The sequence below is a fragment of the Xiphophorus maculatus genome, chromosome 15, assembly GCF_002775205.1.
Source record: "Xiphophorus maculatus strain JP 163 A chromosome 15, X_maculatus-5.0-male, whole genome shotgun sequence".
Classification (NCBI taxonomy): Eukaryota; Metazoa; Chordata; class Actinopteri; order Cyprinodontiformes; family Poeciliidae; genus Xiphophorus; species Xiphophorus maculatus.
In genome coordinates, this window is record NC_036457.1 from 16,734,177 (window position 1) to 16,750,132 (window position 15,956).

At 41.5% G+C, this 15,956-nt stretch overlaps 2 protein-coding genes across 3 annotated transcripts; one reads left to right on the forward strand and one right to left on the reverse strand.

Annotated features, from left to right (window-relative positions):
- The first annotated feature begins 1,819 nt into the window (after positions 1 to 1,819).
- LOC102225024 (beta-soluble NSF attachment protein-like) lies at positions 1,820 to 7,148 on the forward strand. 2 transcript variants are annotated; one of them, XM_005805632.2, is made up of 11 exons: positions 1,820 to 2,035; positions 3,263 to 3,342; positions 3,507 to 3,623; positions 4,345 to 4,391; positions 4,779 to 4,856; positions 4,956 to 5,011; positions 5,168 to 5,252; positions 5,326 to 5,430; positions 5,510 to 5,578; positions 5,695 to 5,745; positions 6,032 to 7,148. In XM_005805632.2, exons 1-11 carry the CDS (start codon positions 1,935 to 1,937, stop codon positions 6,131 to 6,133), a joined length of 891 nt encoding a protein of 296 aa, XP_005805689.1. In that variant the 5' UTR covers positions 1,820 to 1,934; the 3' UTR covers positions 6,134 to 7,148. The 2 variants fall into 2 exon arrangements, with proteins under 2 accessions (XP_005805689.1, XP_023203732.1); XM_023347964.1 differs by lacking the exon at positions 4,345 to 4,391.
- Positions 7,149 to 12,606, reverse strand: gzf1 (GDNF inducible zinc finger protein 1). The gene is made up of 8 exons (XM_023347962.1): positions 12,170 to 12,606; positions 9,845 to 10,833; positions 9,571 to 9,754; positions 9,316 to 9,482; positions 8,983 to 9,077; positions 8,714 to 8,881; positions 8,476 to 8,633; positions 7,149 to 8,383 (listed from the first exon to the last, which is right to left on the reverse strand). The coding sequence occupies exons 2-8, from the start codon at positions 10,816 to 10,818 to the stop codon at positions 7,682 to 7,684; spliced, it is 2,448 nt and encodes an 815-aa protein (XP_023203730.1). The 5' UTR covers positions 10,819 to 10,833; positions 12,170 to 12,606; the 3' UTR covers positions 7,149 to 7,681.
- Positions 12,607 to 15,956: the final 3,350 nt, after the last annotated feature.

Sequence of the window (15,956 nt, forward strand, 5' to 3'; positions counted from 1 at the left end):
CTTCCCACAATAGAAATATCTGGCATTAACCCAAAGCAATATTTACTATTTTTCATTTCAAAATGTATGTGAAGGATTGGGAACTCTGGAAAGTTTGGATCAATATTAGATTTCTAACTTTTTTTAAAATCTGCAGGAGCCATGCAAACAGGTATCTGAATGCAAATAATTGCATATTTTTTTTACTGGGACAGATCAACTTGCTTGGTTCTTACCTTGTAAGTAACAAAAACTGACATTTTACATGAATTATTCATGCTTGATTTTAAGAGCACGTATTTTGATATAATTGGTAAACATTATTTATAACTGGTCAAACATTCACCATCCTCCTGTCACCTTCAGGCTCTGTAATCTTAGGATCCTGGTCACAAAATCCGATACCGAGTGTGGGCATCGGTGGATAACTGCATAACTGTCGAGTGTGAATGCTCGACACTTGAAATTCAATAGTCTCACAGATATTGCATCCACACAATCCATTGCACACATATTGATATTTGATGTTGCAACTCTAATGTGAGTACAACGTTACGAGTGCTAACAGTGACACATGGACCGCAGTTTGAGAACCCTGGGGTTTAAACCTCCCCCACAGTAATGCATATATCTAGATGACAGAGTTTATGGTTAGGCAAATTCTCTGTAATGAGGTCACATCTACCAGCTTTACTGTTTTATCAAGCATGTGAAGAACATAGTCACCATGTATCTCCAGTTTGCAGAGAGAAATGAACTTTCAAATGCAACTAAACATATCACAGTGCATGCTAAGAAAGTGGCACAAAATGTGAGTACTAGCGCCATTAACTAATTGAAACAGCTTGGTTGCTTTCATTTCCTGAAGTCTTTAAGCCATGCGAAACCACTATCTCCTGTGACAATTGTGTCAATGTTTGTGTTGCCAGGTACTGAAAAATCTGAAATGGCATCAGACTTTGTTCACCTGAATGCACTATTTTAATTAGTCATAACATCCCCTGGAGCACTAACCACTTACACTTTACTACCGATGTGCAGTAAAAAATGTAATGATTTACTCTTGTACACATGGTAGACGGGCCATTTCAAAGTCATGAACTAAATGTTATATTGATATTGGGATGCGTAGAGTGGGAATGCCAGCTGTTTAATTGCAGACGTTCGCAATTTCATAGTCCTACTTACAATATAAAAGAGCAAACAGGAAAAATATGCACTGGTACATGGAGGCCAGAAGAAAAGGTTTCCAATAATGTGTAACTGAGGAGCAAAATAAGCCAAATTTATGCTGAAAATGTCTGTAGTAAACAGATTTCACATGGCAATTTAGGCTTGCTGCAGGCAGTTAGATGATTGATCAAAATCCAAATCCTTAAAATTAGGATATTCTTATGCCACTAGTTTAAACACGGGCAATTATGGTGGCTATTAAAATTGATAACAGTTAAATGTGTATAAATACCCGAAGGCTGTTGAGATTCATTACGTCAGAAACAAAAGTCTCTAATGGTGTTTTAGCGCCCTCTGCTGACAAATAAACCACTTGCAAAACTGCCAGCTGTGCCTTTTTTTTTAAAGTCCAGATATCCATAAATGTTGTCTTTATTTGTGGAGAAATTCAAAACACACCATTAATATATACGCCTAAATATTATTCATACTACTGTAAGAAATTTCTATACTAGGAACTGCCCGACGTGTTACGTAACACGGGGTGTGATTAAAAATCCAGATTCTTTTCCATTGGGAGTCGTAGTTTCTGTCACAATGGCCACAAGCACTGTTGGTTTGTCGAGAACTCAAGCTCCCATGATGCCACGCTTCCCAAAGCCACAAACTGGGTTACGCCTACGCTAAATCGACTGTAATCCTTACTGTACACAACTGAATCCTCTGCGGGTATTTTCAATTTTTCCTGCGGCTACAAGTTTTCCTCTAAATAGGCTAAAGAAATGGACAACTCGGGCAAAGAAAAGGAAGCCATTCAGCTAATGGCGGACGCTGACAAAAAAGTCAAGTCCTCCGGCTCCTTTTTGGGAGGGATGTTTGGAGGGTAAGACAGCACTGCACCAAAGAACAGCTAGCAAGTGTCAGCAGCAAACTTGGCACGAAGCCCAAATCTACCTTTAAGAGTCTATAAGGCCAAATTATAATATTAATAATGAAATATTGTACTAATTTGTTCAACTAAGAAGGTGACATATGACTTTAATTGTGAAAAGCCCCGTAAATCAGCTTGCTAAGTTAGCTGTTATCAATGTAAACAAAGCAGTAAAGCAAGACTTTCTATTGCATTATGCGCAGCAGACTCATCATATAGCCTCAGAGGGTTATAGTGTGCTATAATTTAGCTGGAATATTCTCTATTATGTAAATAAGTCGTTTAAAAAAAGCACTAATGAATGAGTTACGTTCACATTTAAGCAGCTTCTCTCTACATTAGCTGATATTTTAAAATAAAACGCCTTTAAATGCAAGCCATTATCCTAAATCTATATATAAAAAATAATTCTTGCACAGTTTAAGACCCAGATGATCCCCGGATGTGTACATCTAAAGCAGTTGATTAAACAAAAGGTGTGTTAATCCCTAGAGGTGCTATAAAGACATCACCCTGCACAACAGCAGATTCTCTTCCAGAGAAAATAATATGAGGCGTCCAAAGGGTTTTTCGAAACAAACAAAGGAACAAACGAAAAACCACCTGCCTTCAAATATCACCACTCAAATTTTAAAGCAGGTTTAGGCTATGTAGGTATTTAAGAATGGCGAAAGCGCAAAACTACAAAGACATGACCGCCCATGTACGCTGAAAGGTCAGATGAGAATAACATTAATCAGAGAAGCAGACCATAGGAACTATGGAGGGACTACAAAAATCCACTGATCAGAGGGGAGAATCTGTTGCAACAACCGTTAGCCTTGCATTTCACAAATCTGGCCTAGAAGAGAGCTACAAGAAATCCTGTATAAAGTTTGCTACAAGCCATGCAAGACATTCAGAAAACATGCAAAAATTGCTATGTAAAATTCCATCCTTGAAGAAACCTTGTTGGAACAGATTGGAAAATTGCTTTTCAATTATGTTATCCATTCAACCTATCCAAGCTTGTGCTATTTAGCAAAATACATGCAGTTTGGGCACACTTCTTTTTTGTCTCCAGACGTACAATGTTCTGCGATTGTCTCAGGGGGCAGGTTGGAAATTATGTCAAATTTACTCCTCCTTGCATATAAACAGTAACAGTATTTGCTTTCCTCTTCCTTTTCATTTCCCTAGAGGACCTCACAAAGTGGAGGAGGCGTGCGAGATGTACTGCAGAGCTGCCAACATGTTCAAGATGGCCAAGAACTGGAGCGGTAAATGGATTTCCAACATAACAATTTTAAGCATTCTTTAGAAGGGTGTGGCATAAATGTGACATTTGTCTGGTCAAGATCCAAGAAACTGCATGCCAAAGTCAGAGAGTAAGCTAGATATTATAGTGTGTCAGTTTGAATGCCAATTCTTGCTATTTTTTCAGCTGCTGGAGATGCCTTCTGCAAGGCTGCCCGTCTGCATATGCAGCTGCAGAACAAACATGACTGCGCCACCAGTTTCATTGATGCAGGAAATGCTTACAAGAAGTCTGACCCTAATGGTAAGATGTGAATACGTCCACATGTGATGTGAGCATGGAGGAAACCTTGCTGACATTCTTTTTTTTTTTTTAAATCTGCTCTGACTCTGTACCCCTGTGATGAACTCTTACACTCTTTGCAACATATCAAAGTATTAAAAAAAGACTTTTTCTAGCTATAATAGCTGTTAGTCTTTATTATCCTGATGCTCTCATGTTGATATATCCATTTTTTAGAAAATTGTCAAGAGTCGATCTCAAACCCACGCTCTCAGTACTGACTAACGCATCAAAGCCGTTTCCTAAAAGTGAAACAAGTAATAAAACAACTTTAACTTTCTGCACAAAACATCTGACTGAACAGCAGTAGAATTGTAATCCGGATATGTGCGCATTGATTTTCTTTGCGTCTGTAATTCGATAATTCTGATTCTGTCAGTCTGAATTGGTGGAGTCAAAACGTTTAAGAACTGCTCTAGTTGCTGTTTTCAGCTTATTGAGCATCAGAGGTCCTTTAAAGTCTACTTTGATAATTCAGCTGATAAAGGCCAACATTAACGTCATGCTTTAATTCTCCTACATATCTCAAAAGCAAAAAAAGTAACTCTTAATATATCTGAAAATATCCGATTTTCAAATATTCACCCCATTTCATTCATATGTAACAGTTTTTCTTATTTCACCCAGAAGAGCTGTAATGTACTGTCTAACACTTCCCTCCTCTTTCCTTTATGCTGCTAAGAGGCAATCAAGTGTTTAAATGCTGCCATCGATATATACACAGACATGGTAAGATTCACTTAGAACGTGACCATCGGTGTTTCTGCTTCGTCTCCGTGTGTTTGACGTTTCGGTCTCTGGATGTCGCCTGTAATTTCCTTTGTGTAAACGGCGCTGTGTGTGACGTCACCTCGAAGTTCACAGATGCTGACACAAAAGATTTTTTTTTTCATGCAGCCTGGCTATCGTCTCTGCCAAAAATCTGGATCTGATTGCTCTGAGCTTTTTATTTCGCAATGTTAAGAATGCAGAAAAGTTTGTAACTGCAAAGTCACAAGCTACTGCTGCCCGATGATGCCCTGGATTAAGCGTGGAACTCTTCCATTGATTGGTGTGGCGTCGCCCGATAGATCTGGTCTGTAATGGTTTTCGCTCTTCCTCCTCATGCTCCTCCAGGGAAGATTTACCATCGCTGCCAAACATCACATCAGTATCGCAGAAATCTTTGAGTCTGAGCTGGTGGATATCGAAAAGGTAATGCAGTCAGTGGTAGTGATGTGGGAAAAAAATTCTGGCAGCCATTTTAATACATCTGCTGTAAATTCTTTTATTTTTTCTTCTTTTTCTTTACAGGCTATTGCTCATTATGAGCAAGCAGCAGACTACTACAAAGGAGAGGAGTCAAACAGGTACTGTTTCTTATTGTAGATCTTTTTATTTAAACTGAATTCTTTCATTGGGGTCAAACACAGTCTAAACAGTCAATGTGAAACAGTTGATTTTTCAAACTTAGACTCTGCTACTTTATGTAATCGATCACGTATCGGTGACGCCTCTCTTTGTAGTTCTGCAAACAAGTGTCTGCTGAAAGTGGGAGCTTACTGCGCTCAGCTGGAACAATACCAGAAGGCCATAGAGATCTATGAGCAGGTGTGTACTTCACATTCCTCCCTTTGTTTCCCCTCGATTCTGCTGAGGTTTGTCTGATCTGAACGCTATCAAGGTCGGAGCCAACACGATGGACAACCCGCTGCTGAAATACAGCGCCAAAGAGTATTTCTTCAAAGCCTCCCTGTGTCATTTCATTGTTGACGAGCTCAACGCCAAGGTAAGTCCACGCCTCTGAGGTTCACTGTTGGTTTGGGGACTGTGTTGCCGAGGCTGCTATGTGCATTCTGCCCGAACAGATTGCCGTCGAAAAATATGAGGAGATGTTCCCTGCTTTCTCAGACTCCAGAGAATGCAAGTTGTTGAAGGTAACTCTTGAGTTAAACCTCTGAAGGATTCAAATTCAAAACTACTTTCCTGATCCCAAAGGGAATTATCTGGTCAACTTCTGATAGTAACTTCCTTCTTGTGTTCGGCTGAACAGAAACTTCTTGAGGCTCACGAGGAACAGAACAGTGAGGCCTTTACAGAAGCGGTGAGTCCGCGCATTCCCTATTTTAACCAGTTTTTTAAATTTACATATTGTCACGTTACAATCACAATTTGGCAATTTCAGCTCTGCGCATTTACATTTGTATTTGCAAGACAATTAGATTTTATTTCCTCATTGATATATTTCTATTTCAGAGTTGTTGCTACGTTTTTGTGGATTTGTCACGCAAAATCCCAATGAAACACTCACTTCTTTAATTCGAAAGGGTTGGGAATGATTTTTGAAGGCACTGTGGGTTATTGTGTGCCTCATCTTAACCTGTTTGCAGGTGAAGGAGTTTGACTCGATCTCCCGTCTAGACCAGTGGCACACCACCCTCCTATTGCGCATCAAAAAGACCATCCAGGGCGATGAAGGGGATCTGAAATGAAAAAAAAAAAAACTCAGGGTAGGGTTGCAGCATGGAGGGGATGGCTCCATCACGCATGCTTTCACACACACACATACACACTGCAGAGCACTCTTTCAAACTCCCCTCGCTGTTGCCGTACTGGTTCAGGAGCGTCCGCTGACATTTTTTTTTAAAAACCTTTCCACTGCTCACTGTTGTAAGAAGCACTACATGTTGTTTTTGTTACCAGCTTATCCAAATCCAGTCAGAATGTAAATCCTCTCGCCCTCACCTCTGAACAGAGGATTGCTGCATACCTTTCTCAGCTGAAATCCTCCTGGAGGGGCTTTCAGAGTCCGATGCTAGTACTGACAGGAGGCTCTGCATGTTTTCTACCGTTTCTTTCTTAGTCGGACGAAGCTTTTTGTATTTAAATCCATGTCGGCGTGCAAACCTGTTTGATTTATGCAACGGGCCAGTTTGTGATCATTTTCAGGAATCCTTTGTTACATAGCGCTACAGGAGACGATCAAACCCACGCTCTCAGTACTGAATAATGCATCGAAGCCGTTTCCATGTTTTCTCCCCCACCACAACGGAGTGACTTCTCTTGAAACTTGGCAACGATATGCGCAAGTTTTGACTGTTATACATTTGTGTCTGAACAAATGGAATTATGATTTTATTACGTTGTCTTAAAACTCTAGGATGTATTTGCTGTGACGAGACTTTGCTTGCACCTGTAAGATATATAGTTTGAATGTAAAAAGCATTCCTTACGTTTTAATAAAGAGCACCGGCACGAGGCCCCTTCCTCCTTAAGTCACTTGAATGTGTATTTTGATGTAGTGCACCTTCCGAACATCCGGTTGCTTAGCATGTCATTGTGTTGTGTACATTCACTAGTGTTAGCAAAACCAAAGTTTTTACAAATGAAATAGAAAAAGAATCAGAAACTCTGTATTTACCTTCTTCCATGTGGAACAACAATAGGCTGTGGCTATGAAATGTATGCCTGTTAAAATTAAGAATAATAAAGATAAGTTCAATACTGTGGTGTTTGTGAGCTTCCATGTCAGTCACCTGTTTATTTTGTTTTAAAATCCAGACATACATTTTGGTCCCTCGCGATACACATTCTTCATCGCCTTTGAATGTTGGGGCCAAATTGTTGCGTCAGCTCTCACAATTAAATTATACATGAAATGTAAGCAATTTTAAATATGTATCGTCATAATTCACTAAAATACTTACCTACCAAGAGAAATTTGTTTAAGTACATAGGTAAGATATGACAATAAGGAGAGGAAATGGTAATGTATATGTACAAATCAGGTAAAAGTTTGCACAAAGGGCAAATAAACCAGGACCAAAAGAACAAAGCGTCACCTGCTACCTGACCACTATTACAGTCTGATAAGTAGTAAGAATAAATTGTAATAATACACAGCTGTTATCAGTACAATATTGATTTTAAATGACACCAAAAGCTTTACATAAGCCTTTACGTCATATTGCTGCAAAATCCTTAATCGCAGCACAAAGAAAGTTTCTTCTACACAGAGCTTTGATCTTTGGTGGTTTCTGCTAATCTGCTGTCTTGTTCTGTCCATCGTCCAGGAGTTGTTCCTGTTCTTTTCCACGAATCCCCTCCCCAACGATCACAGTCTCTATATCCGGGAGCAACTTGTCGCTCTCGGAGGTTGGCTTGTTTTCCAAAGGTGGGGCTAAAACCGTCTGTGCGGCAGCTGCTTCCAGCAGAGACGTCGCAGAGACAGTGGAGATGTCTGACGCCAACAAGGTCTCAGAAACGGGGACGGAGAGCGTGGGAAGAGACAGAGAGCCGGACGGAGCTTCAGAGGACAACGTCTGAGCTACGGATACCGGGATGGAAAAAGGCACGGTGATGGCCGAACCGTCTAACGTGATGGCGTTTGTGCTCCCGGTGGCCACGATGGGCTGGATCTGCGTCCCCGGCGGGACCTCAGTGTGGATGACGGCGATGGTGCCGCCGCCGCCGTGGCTGACCAGAGTGATTGCTCCGTGCCTGGCCCAGTCAGCTGAGAGAGTCACCGGCTCAGTCGGAACCACCACGGTTTCTGTGCTGCTTTTGTCTTCATCGTCAATGGCGTGAACGGTGGCAACTGCGGAGGAAGAGCTTCTGTTGGCCGTGCTCCTTTTCTCCTCCGATCCTCCCTTTTCTTTTGTAGGAGACTTGGGCTTCTTCTCTTCCACGTTTCCTTCCAGCACAACCAGGTAGGTCTTCCACGGCGCATCCGAGCCATGGATCTGTTTCAGCAACCCGAACAAAAGAATCAATGCTCCCCCCTTAAACACCGATGCTTCTTTTTTTGCCGTTTGGTCAGAGAAGCCATACTCACCATAGTGTGCCTGCGCAGGGTGGACTTGTCAGTAAAGGTGCGTTTGCAGAGCCCACACATGTAGGGCTTCTCTCCCGTATGAATCCGCTGGTGCCTCTGCAGCGCGTTGAGCTGAGTGAAGTGTTTATCACAGGACTTGCAGCTGTACGGACGCTCACCTGAGCAGCAAAATTTTGAAAATGAATCGGGGTGATCAAAAACAATTCCTTGTACTCCAAATGTGTCTGAGGAACTATACCTGTGTGAATTTTTAAATGCTGGTTGAGAGAGTTCCTCTGGGCGAAGCCTCTGCCACAGTGCTCACACTTGTACGGCTTGGAGCCCGTGTGGATGTTAGAGTGATGCCTCAGGTACTCTTTGGATGCAAAGCTTTTACCACAGGATTCACACATGAAAGGTTTTTCCCCTAAAGCAACAGAGGATTTGTTTAATCAGCCGTCTTTGTTCAAAGTCAAACTCAAATCTGGAAAAATGTTTGTTAAATGCTTTTATTTTCTTTTCTTTTACCTGTGTGTGATCTCTTGTGATAGGCCAACATGTGCCTTTGAGAGAACCGGGCGTCACACAAATCACATGCATAGGGCTTCTCCCCTGTATGAGTCCTACACACACATGAACACACTTACTGAACACTAGTCTGTTGCACTTATTCATGATTCCAACCTACACTGGGCTTGCAAAATGTGATCTGATCCACTTCATCAAAACCCTTCAAGGAGACTTTAGGAAATGGGCACAAATACCTCCAAGTAACTTTAAAGTACAACGCAAAGATAAACAGAAGTCACATTTTGAGGCTGGAATCCTACATATGAGCTGGAAAGAGGTCAAAACTGCTACCTGTGATGCATCTTGAGGGCAGAGTTCTGGGTAAACTTGGCCCCGCAGACGGTGCACTCGTAGGGCTTCAAGCCCGTGTGCGTCCTCTCGTGAAGCAACAAGGCCGCTCTGGAGCTGAGGGACTTCCCACATTCGGAGCACACATGCCTCATGTTCCTTTCGTGTACCTGAGACACAACAGGAAATGTTGAGCTTATTATGCAGACAGAAAAAAAAAAAAAAAGAGGGGGAACGCAAGGTTTTGTCACTCCTCACCTGTCGTTTATGGCGGACGACGTCCTTCTTCCGTTTGAAGGTCTTGCTGCAAGAATCGCAGGCGAAGAGCCTCTCGTTGCTGTGGACGTGCTTCTCGTGGATCTTCAGATTGCTGCTGTTGGCGAAGGTCTGCATGCAAGTCTCACAGCGGTGGATGACGTGTGCTTTCACTCCATGGTATGTGCTAGGGGAAGGAACAGTTCAGCTCATAGCTCAAAGTTCCAAAGGGAACTTTGGTGAAGGTTAATAGGACACAAGACCGCAATCAAGTTACCTGATGTGCTTCAAGTAGCTTTTCTCATAATGGAAAGTCCGCTGGCACTTGTTACAGCTGAACTGGGCCTTGGATATCCTTTTAACTTCCTCCCCAGACTGTCCTTCCTCATCTTCGTCATCCTCCTCCTCTTCGTCCACATACAACGAGTCTTGAGGATCGTTACTCTGTGCATCTTCCTCAAAATCCAAGTCCTGCGCCTCATCTGAGGCTTTGTCCTCGATATTCTCCTGTTCCTCATTTAAGTCTTCTTCATTCTCTGGTTCAGAATCTTCTCCGGTTCTGTCCTCAGATTCATTCGTTTGGTTTTTATCTTTAGGATCCTCTTTCAAAGAGTAACGCAAGCACCTCTGGAGCACCTTGCGGCCCGCCAGCTTCAGTTTCACCTTTTTTACTTGCTTGGTCGTTTTCCTTTGAAAGGTTTTTGCCTTCTGCTTCTTTTTACAGTCTTGTTTCTCGGGGCTCTGCGATGAAAGCTGCCGCTTAAGGGGTTGCTTCTTTGCATCGACCTTTTCAGCGCTGGGTAATTCTCCTCCTCCGTCTTTGATTTTGGAGTCGCAGGATTTCCTTTTGGGCCTTTCCAGAACTCCAGCGCTCAAGGCGTCGCTGCAAACCACCGACAGGCCCTCGCAATCCAGTAATCGCGCCACTTCCTGAACGTCGCCGATCTTATTCCTGGCGACCTCTATCTTACCTGTGTAGACGAACTCCAGATACTTTGTGAAGTCACTCGAGTGCATGTTTGAGAGCTGTAACTTGGCTTGGTTTGCGTCCTGAGAGAGGAGAATCTTCTGAAAATACCCGCTGGACGCAGCCAGAATCAGCTGGTGGGCTTGAAACTCCTCTACCTCTTCCTGGTAGTTCACTTGGACCGTTACGTCACACAGTTGCCCCTGCATCCTCATTTGATGCAGGGAAGCCAGAAGGTTTTCATGGTGAGACTTTGAGGTGAGCTGGATCACCTTGATCCCCATTTATCACTTCTGGCACTGGGGAAAACACAAATATGGGACATGTTGTTACTCTAAAGATGTCCTATAAGATCTACAGTATGTTTTTTGTTTTGAAATGCGTGTCCCCCCAAGTGTCTGATACCAATAGTAGTCCCCAGTTTGGGGGAATCTACGCTGAATTTTCTTTTCTTCAGATAGAATGTAAAAAATACCAAAGACAAACTTACAAATAATTCAAAAGGGGAGTTTGGAGAATCATAATCAGAAGGTTTTAGTGAATGATGTTAAAGCATTAAATTATTTCAGAGGGAGATTTTGTTTTGTTCTAATTTAAATGTTGAAGAGCACTCTTGAAAAGTTTCTTATTTTATTTCCATAAATCAGAGTTTCAGGTCATGTTTTAACAAGAAATAACTTCTGTATTTACACTTCTTGAAGTCTTTCTTGTGACATTGGCTTCTTTTTTTTTTTTTTCATTTGACAAACCACATAATACTGATCCAAAGCACTCCACACGCATGAAAGAAGCAAGAGCATCAAGAAGACAAAGGGACACAGCAAACAGAGCAGGGATTAAATCATGGAGAGGTTTAACACGAGTTTGGAAGTGATTTTCCAATATTACCATCACAATGGCTAAACATGGTGGTGGCATCATCATGCTGAGGGGATGCTCTGCTTTAACAAGGACAGGAAATATGGCTAGATGGGAAGATGAGTGGAGGTAAATAAAATACTTAAACTTTGTGGCTGTAAAACTGCAAAATGTGAAAAAATATCAAGGGTATGAACACTTTGTGAAGTACTGAATCTTTTCTTATCCGTTTCTGGTCTTTGCTGAATCTTTTTTTTTTATATATATATATATGTTTTTACAAACACTTCTCAATTTGATTATATTTTATTAATCCTCAACTTTTCCAGTTTTTGTTTTTTTACATTATTAAACAAGCACATAAGAAAATCACACTTCCTCGAAGGATGACACGTTTTTAGTGACGCTTTCGACACTTTTACGTGCACAACAGGAATCCGGCTAAACAATAGACGTATCTTAAAGTGCAAAAGGTTGCCAAATATTTCCGTAAAGTTGCCTTCCTCATGGCATTTTGTGTCTCTCGCTGCGAGGTGTATCGTCACATGAGCAAAACACTCATAATCCATCACTCTGAGTTGACACCATTGACAGCAGCTCCAGGTAAATGCTAGCACTAGCATCGCAGACAATAGCTAAATCAGATCCAAAAGCAACACTCGGCTCCAAATGAATGTACGTGTAGGCTGTTGCGCCAACCGACTCCACGGTACACTGCTCACACGGCGACCGTGTGGCATCCAGCAAAACCATGCAACGCGAGTTAGGTTTTCTTACCGTAAGCTCGGTAAAATGGCAGCCCCTTCACTTCCACAGCGGAAGGCACTTCCTGCTGAAGTCCCTCACAAAGAGACCGCTCCAGGCTTTTCACAGCAGTGACATCCGGTGGCATAGTCGCCGGTTTTGGATTAGTCCTTTGTTTTAACCGACTACAAAAGCTTCCTTCGCTTGATTTTAAAATATAATATGTCGATTACGATGATGGCGTTTCGTAACCGGAATAAAACGAGCGCGTGTAATAACGAGCTGTAGTTGTTTGGCGATACAATAATCTTCGGCCTCGTGTCGAATTAATTAATTGTGCAGAAATTCGGCGTTTCTTTCATGTGATTGCGTTTTGTTTCAGTACTAGTCGTTATTAAGCGTGTTTGGACGGCGATTAGGAGAGAAGCGCCGACTATTGCGGCAGCTGTTTTAAGAACAATTTATGAGTAAGGTGATATTACCGTAACGTTCAACGCAAACAACAGGAAAATTGCGGCGTTTTTCACGTAGTGCTCCCCAGTGTCCACACGATGGCGGCATTGCGCAGAGAGGCTGTCTCATGCCTTAATGACCAGCGAAGACGAGTGAGAACCATTCATGGGAATTATTATAGAGCAGCGATTTATTTTTGCGTTCAAACTCTACTTTTCAAAAGCTATAAAACTTGAATAAAATCAAGTTATTTATCATTATGCTTTTATGTTTCTCAGTAAGTTACATGTTTATGCAAAAAAGAACAAAAAATAAATAATGTAGCATAAAGTTTTTTTTTCTTTACATGACATGAGTTGCTCTTCCAGAAACCTATGCAAAGGGTGCCTAGTCCAACTTCAAAAACACATGTTATGTGGATTGGTTAATTATTCTTTTCTTAATTGCTCTTAGGCATATGTGTGTGTGTGTGTGTGTGTGTTGCATCATTGTTGAATCTAAAAGTTTGATCCCATCTCCAATTTAAGATGTCCTGATCCACTGATGTTTGCACTTGGCTTTTCGCCTGTGCTTGCACTCTAAACATTTCTGGGTTGTTTATTGTTGTTGTTAAGGTCTTACCATATTTAGTAAATTCCTTTCTGTTGAGTTGCTCGGTTATTACTTTTGTTCTATTCATTTTGTATTCTGGATTAGACTCTTATGTTAGCATAAGTCTTTTCCCCTTTGGGTTTGTAGATCCTTCTGTGTTTGGTTCAACTCTGTGTTAATTAGTCCGCTTCCCTCGGCGTTCATGCTTTGTATTCTCCCCCATGTGTGTCTGCGTCCCTCTGATTAACTCACCTGGTTTCAATGCCGCCACTCCTCTTCAGTATTTAAGCTCCTCGGCTTTCATTGTTCTCTGCTGGTTCCGCGTGCCTTCTGTGTCATTTTTTATCTCTCATCTTCTGCGTCAAACTCACCTGTGTTGCTCTCGAGTTCCCATCCTCCTTTAACTTAAAATCCTATTAAGTCAGATCCGTTTGGTGAATTTCTCCTCAGCACCTCATCTGAGATCTTTGAAATTTTGATGATAAGCCAGGTCTGGTTTGGTTTGCCAACATTCCAGACTGAGAGTAAAAACAAAACCTTTCTTCACATTTAGAAGAAAGTAATGGTTTATACTAACAACATCAGGAAAAGCCAAGATGACTATGCCACTACTTCACCTTCTGATTTTATAACATTTTGAGTGAAACGGCGGCACAGTTTGCACCTCAAAAGCCACTGCTTCCTTCTGGAATGTCACCAAAGAAGCAAATAAATCAGACTAAATAGGAGGAAGATAGTTCTGAACCTCCACAAAAATGCTTCCTCATTGGGTGCCATTTTCAGATGAAGGTGCAGCGTTAATCTGTTTAAACTGTTTAAATTGGCCAGGAAGAACTGGGTTCGATAGATGAGCGTTAGTCCAAAGTGTGTAAAGTAATCACAGAATAGAAGCAATAGACTTTGTAAACTGTGGTTTACAGGACAAATTTACCACAGGGTCAAAAAATTTTTTTCATAGTGTCACAGAACAACAGCCACGACAAAATGGACTATTTCATCCTTTTAATATAGTAAGTGAGGTTGCTGATCCCTGATTTAGCTAATGCAAACCAATCTGGATCTCATATCAATATGCATCAAGCTAAAGTTGTTGTAACAATAATTATTTTTTTCCCTAATGGTTCTGTTACAGTTTCTGGGACAGCCAGCGCATATCACCTTAAGAAATTGATTTTGGTATTATCTCTTCAGCACAGGGAGCAGAACTAGTTCTACAGGGGCACTGGGCCCCGTTGGCCCGTGTATAGAACCGGTTGTAAAGAGGCAGCCTGAAGCTGTAGGAGTGTCGTCATGCACTGAGAAAAAAGTTCGGTCCCAACGTGGATGGAAAGGCCACTTGCGTTGAAAATAACCATAAGCAGTTTACAAATGCATTCTGTGACAAAGGCTTTGTCAGTTTTAGTTCTATTGAACTAAAATTGCAAAATCGGAGAACAGCATTCCATCTGCGAAGGACAAGAATGATGACATGATGTAGCTGTTGGTTTTTGTGGGGGGTGAGGTTGCAAGAGGAGCCAGTGAACTTTACGAAATACACAACCTCTCGAGGAGAGAACATTATGGGAAATTATTAAAGCGAGCATCTCAAGACATGAGCGAGGAAGATGATGCTCGAGGGCTGATGGATCTAAATATGCGATCTGTCATACCACCAAATTTGTTAATACATGGCTTAAGGGGGAACGCAGTTATTGCTTCAGAGGAGAAGTCACAAAGGTAAAAAGTGTGTGTGTGTATGTGTGTGAAGAAGGCGGAGTACAAACTTGACTCGGCTACAACAGTTCTGCCTGGTTTAAAATGCAATTCCCCCAAATTCTACAGCACACAATGACAACCTCGTATTTGAAGAAAATAAAAAACAAAAAAAAGGAAATGTTTTTAAAAACTCATCATTTGGAAATTTTGCAAATGGAAATGCTTTTGGTCATCCCTACTGATCTAAAACAAAAAAAAAGGGAAAAGTTTAGGGTGATTTAATGTCTGAGAGGAGAAAAAAAAAGTTTTAAAAGGTATACTTTTCTGAGATGCTATAAAACCAGTGTATTTCTCAGCCTTTTATGCATTTAAACCGTAGAAACATTACCTAGGCGAGGTTTTACTGTAGGCAAGTGATTTAACGAGGCATAAAACTTTAGAAGAACAGTAAAACAGTTCATTTCTGCAGTTATGACCCTTGCATGCATGACGGCCATGCTGAATTTTGAGATTTAGGTTGACTTTCCAAGTCAAAATGCTGGCTTCAGTGGGCATTCCGGTTGTAACACGATTAACTCTATAAAGCACAAACAGAAAGCACATGTTTTTACTAACGAAGACGATAATAAATCGACACCGAAAGTACTCTAGTTACAGTGTTGTCAACTGACTGGGAGTGCAACGGTAATACAAACTTAAATTGGGCAACATATTTTCAGACCAAGATATATCATCTGCAGAGTTGCAAATGATGCTGTCATTCCAAAGGTGTATGGAAAGCTACTTGGGGAAGTCCCTGGGGAATGGCTTGGGAGCTGCCAAGTGTGTGTGTGTGTGTGTGGTTTTTTTCCTCAGGATATCCATATACTTTCCATTTGTCCCAATGAATTCTGCAAACTCTCAATATGCTCTGTTCTGGTGAGTCATGCTTCTCCCCGGACCAACTATGTACTGACTTTAGCTCTGACCTGGAACATCATGTGCAACTAGAGTTTATTAGAATACTCCAATGCCACACATATTTTTGTACGGATGACACTTAGCTTACTAGCTGGTCACTAGAGAGCCTCGTTTCCTGGGC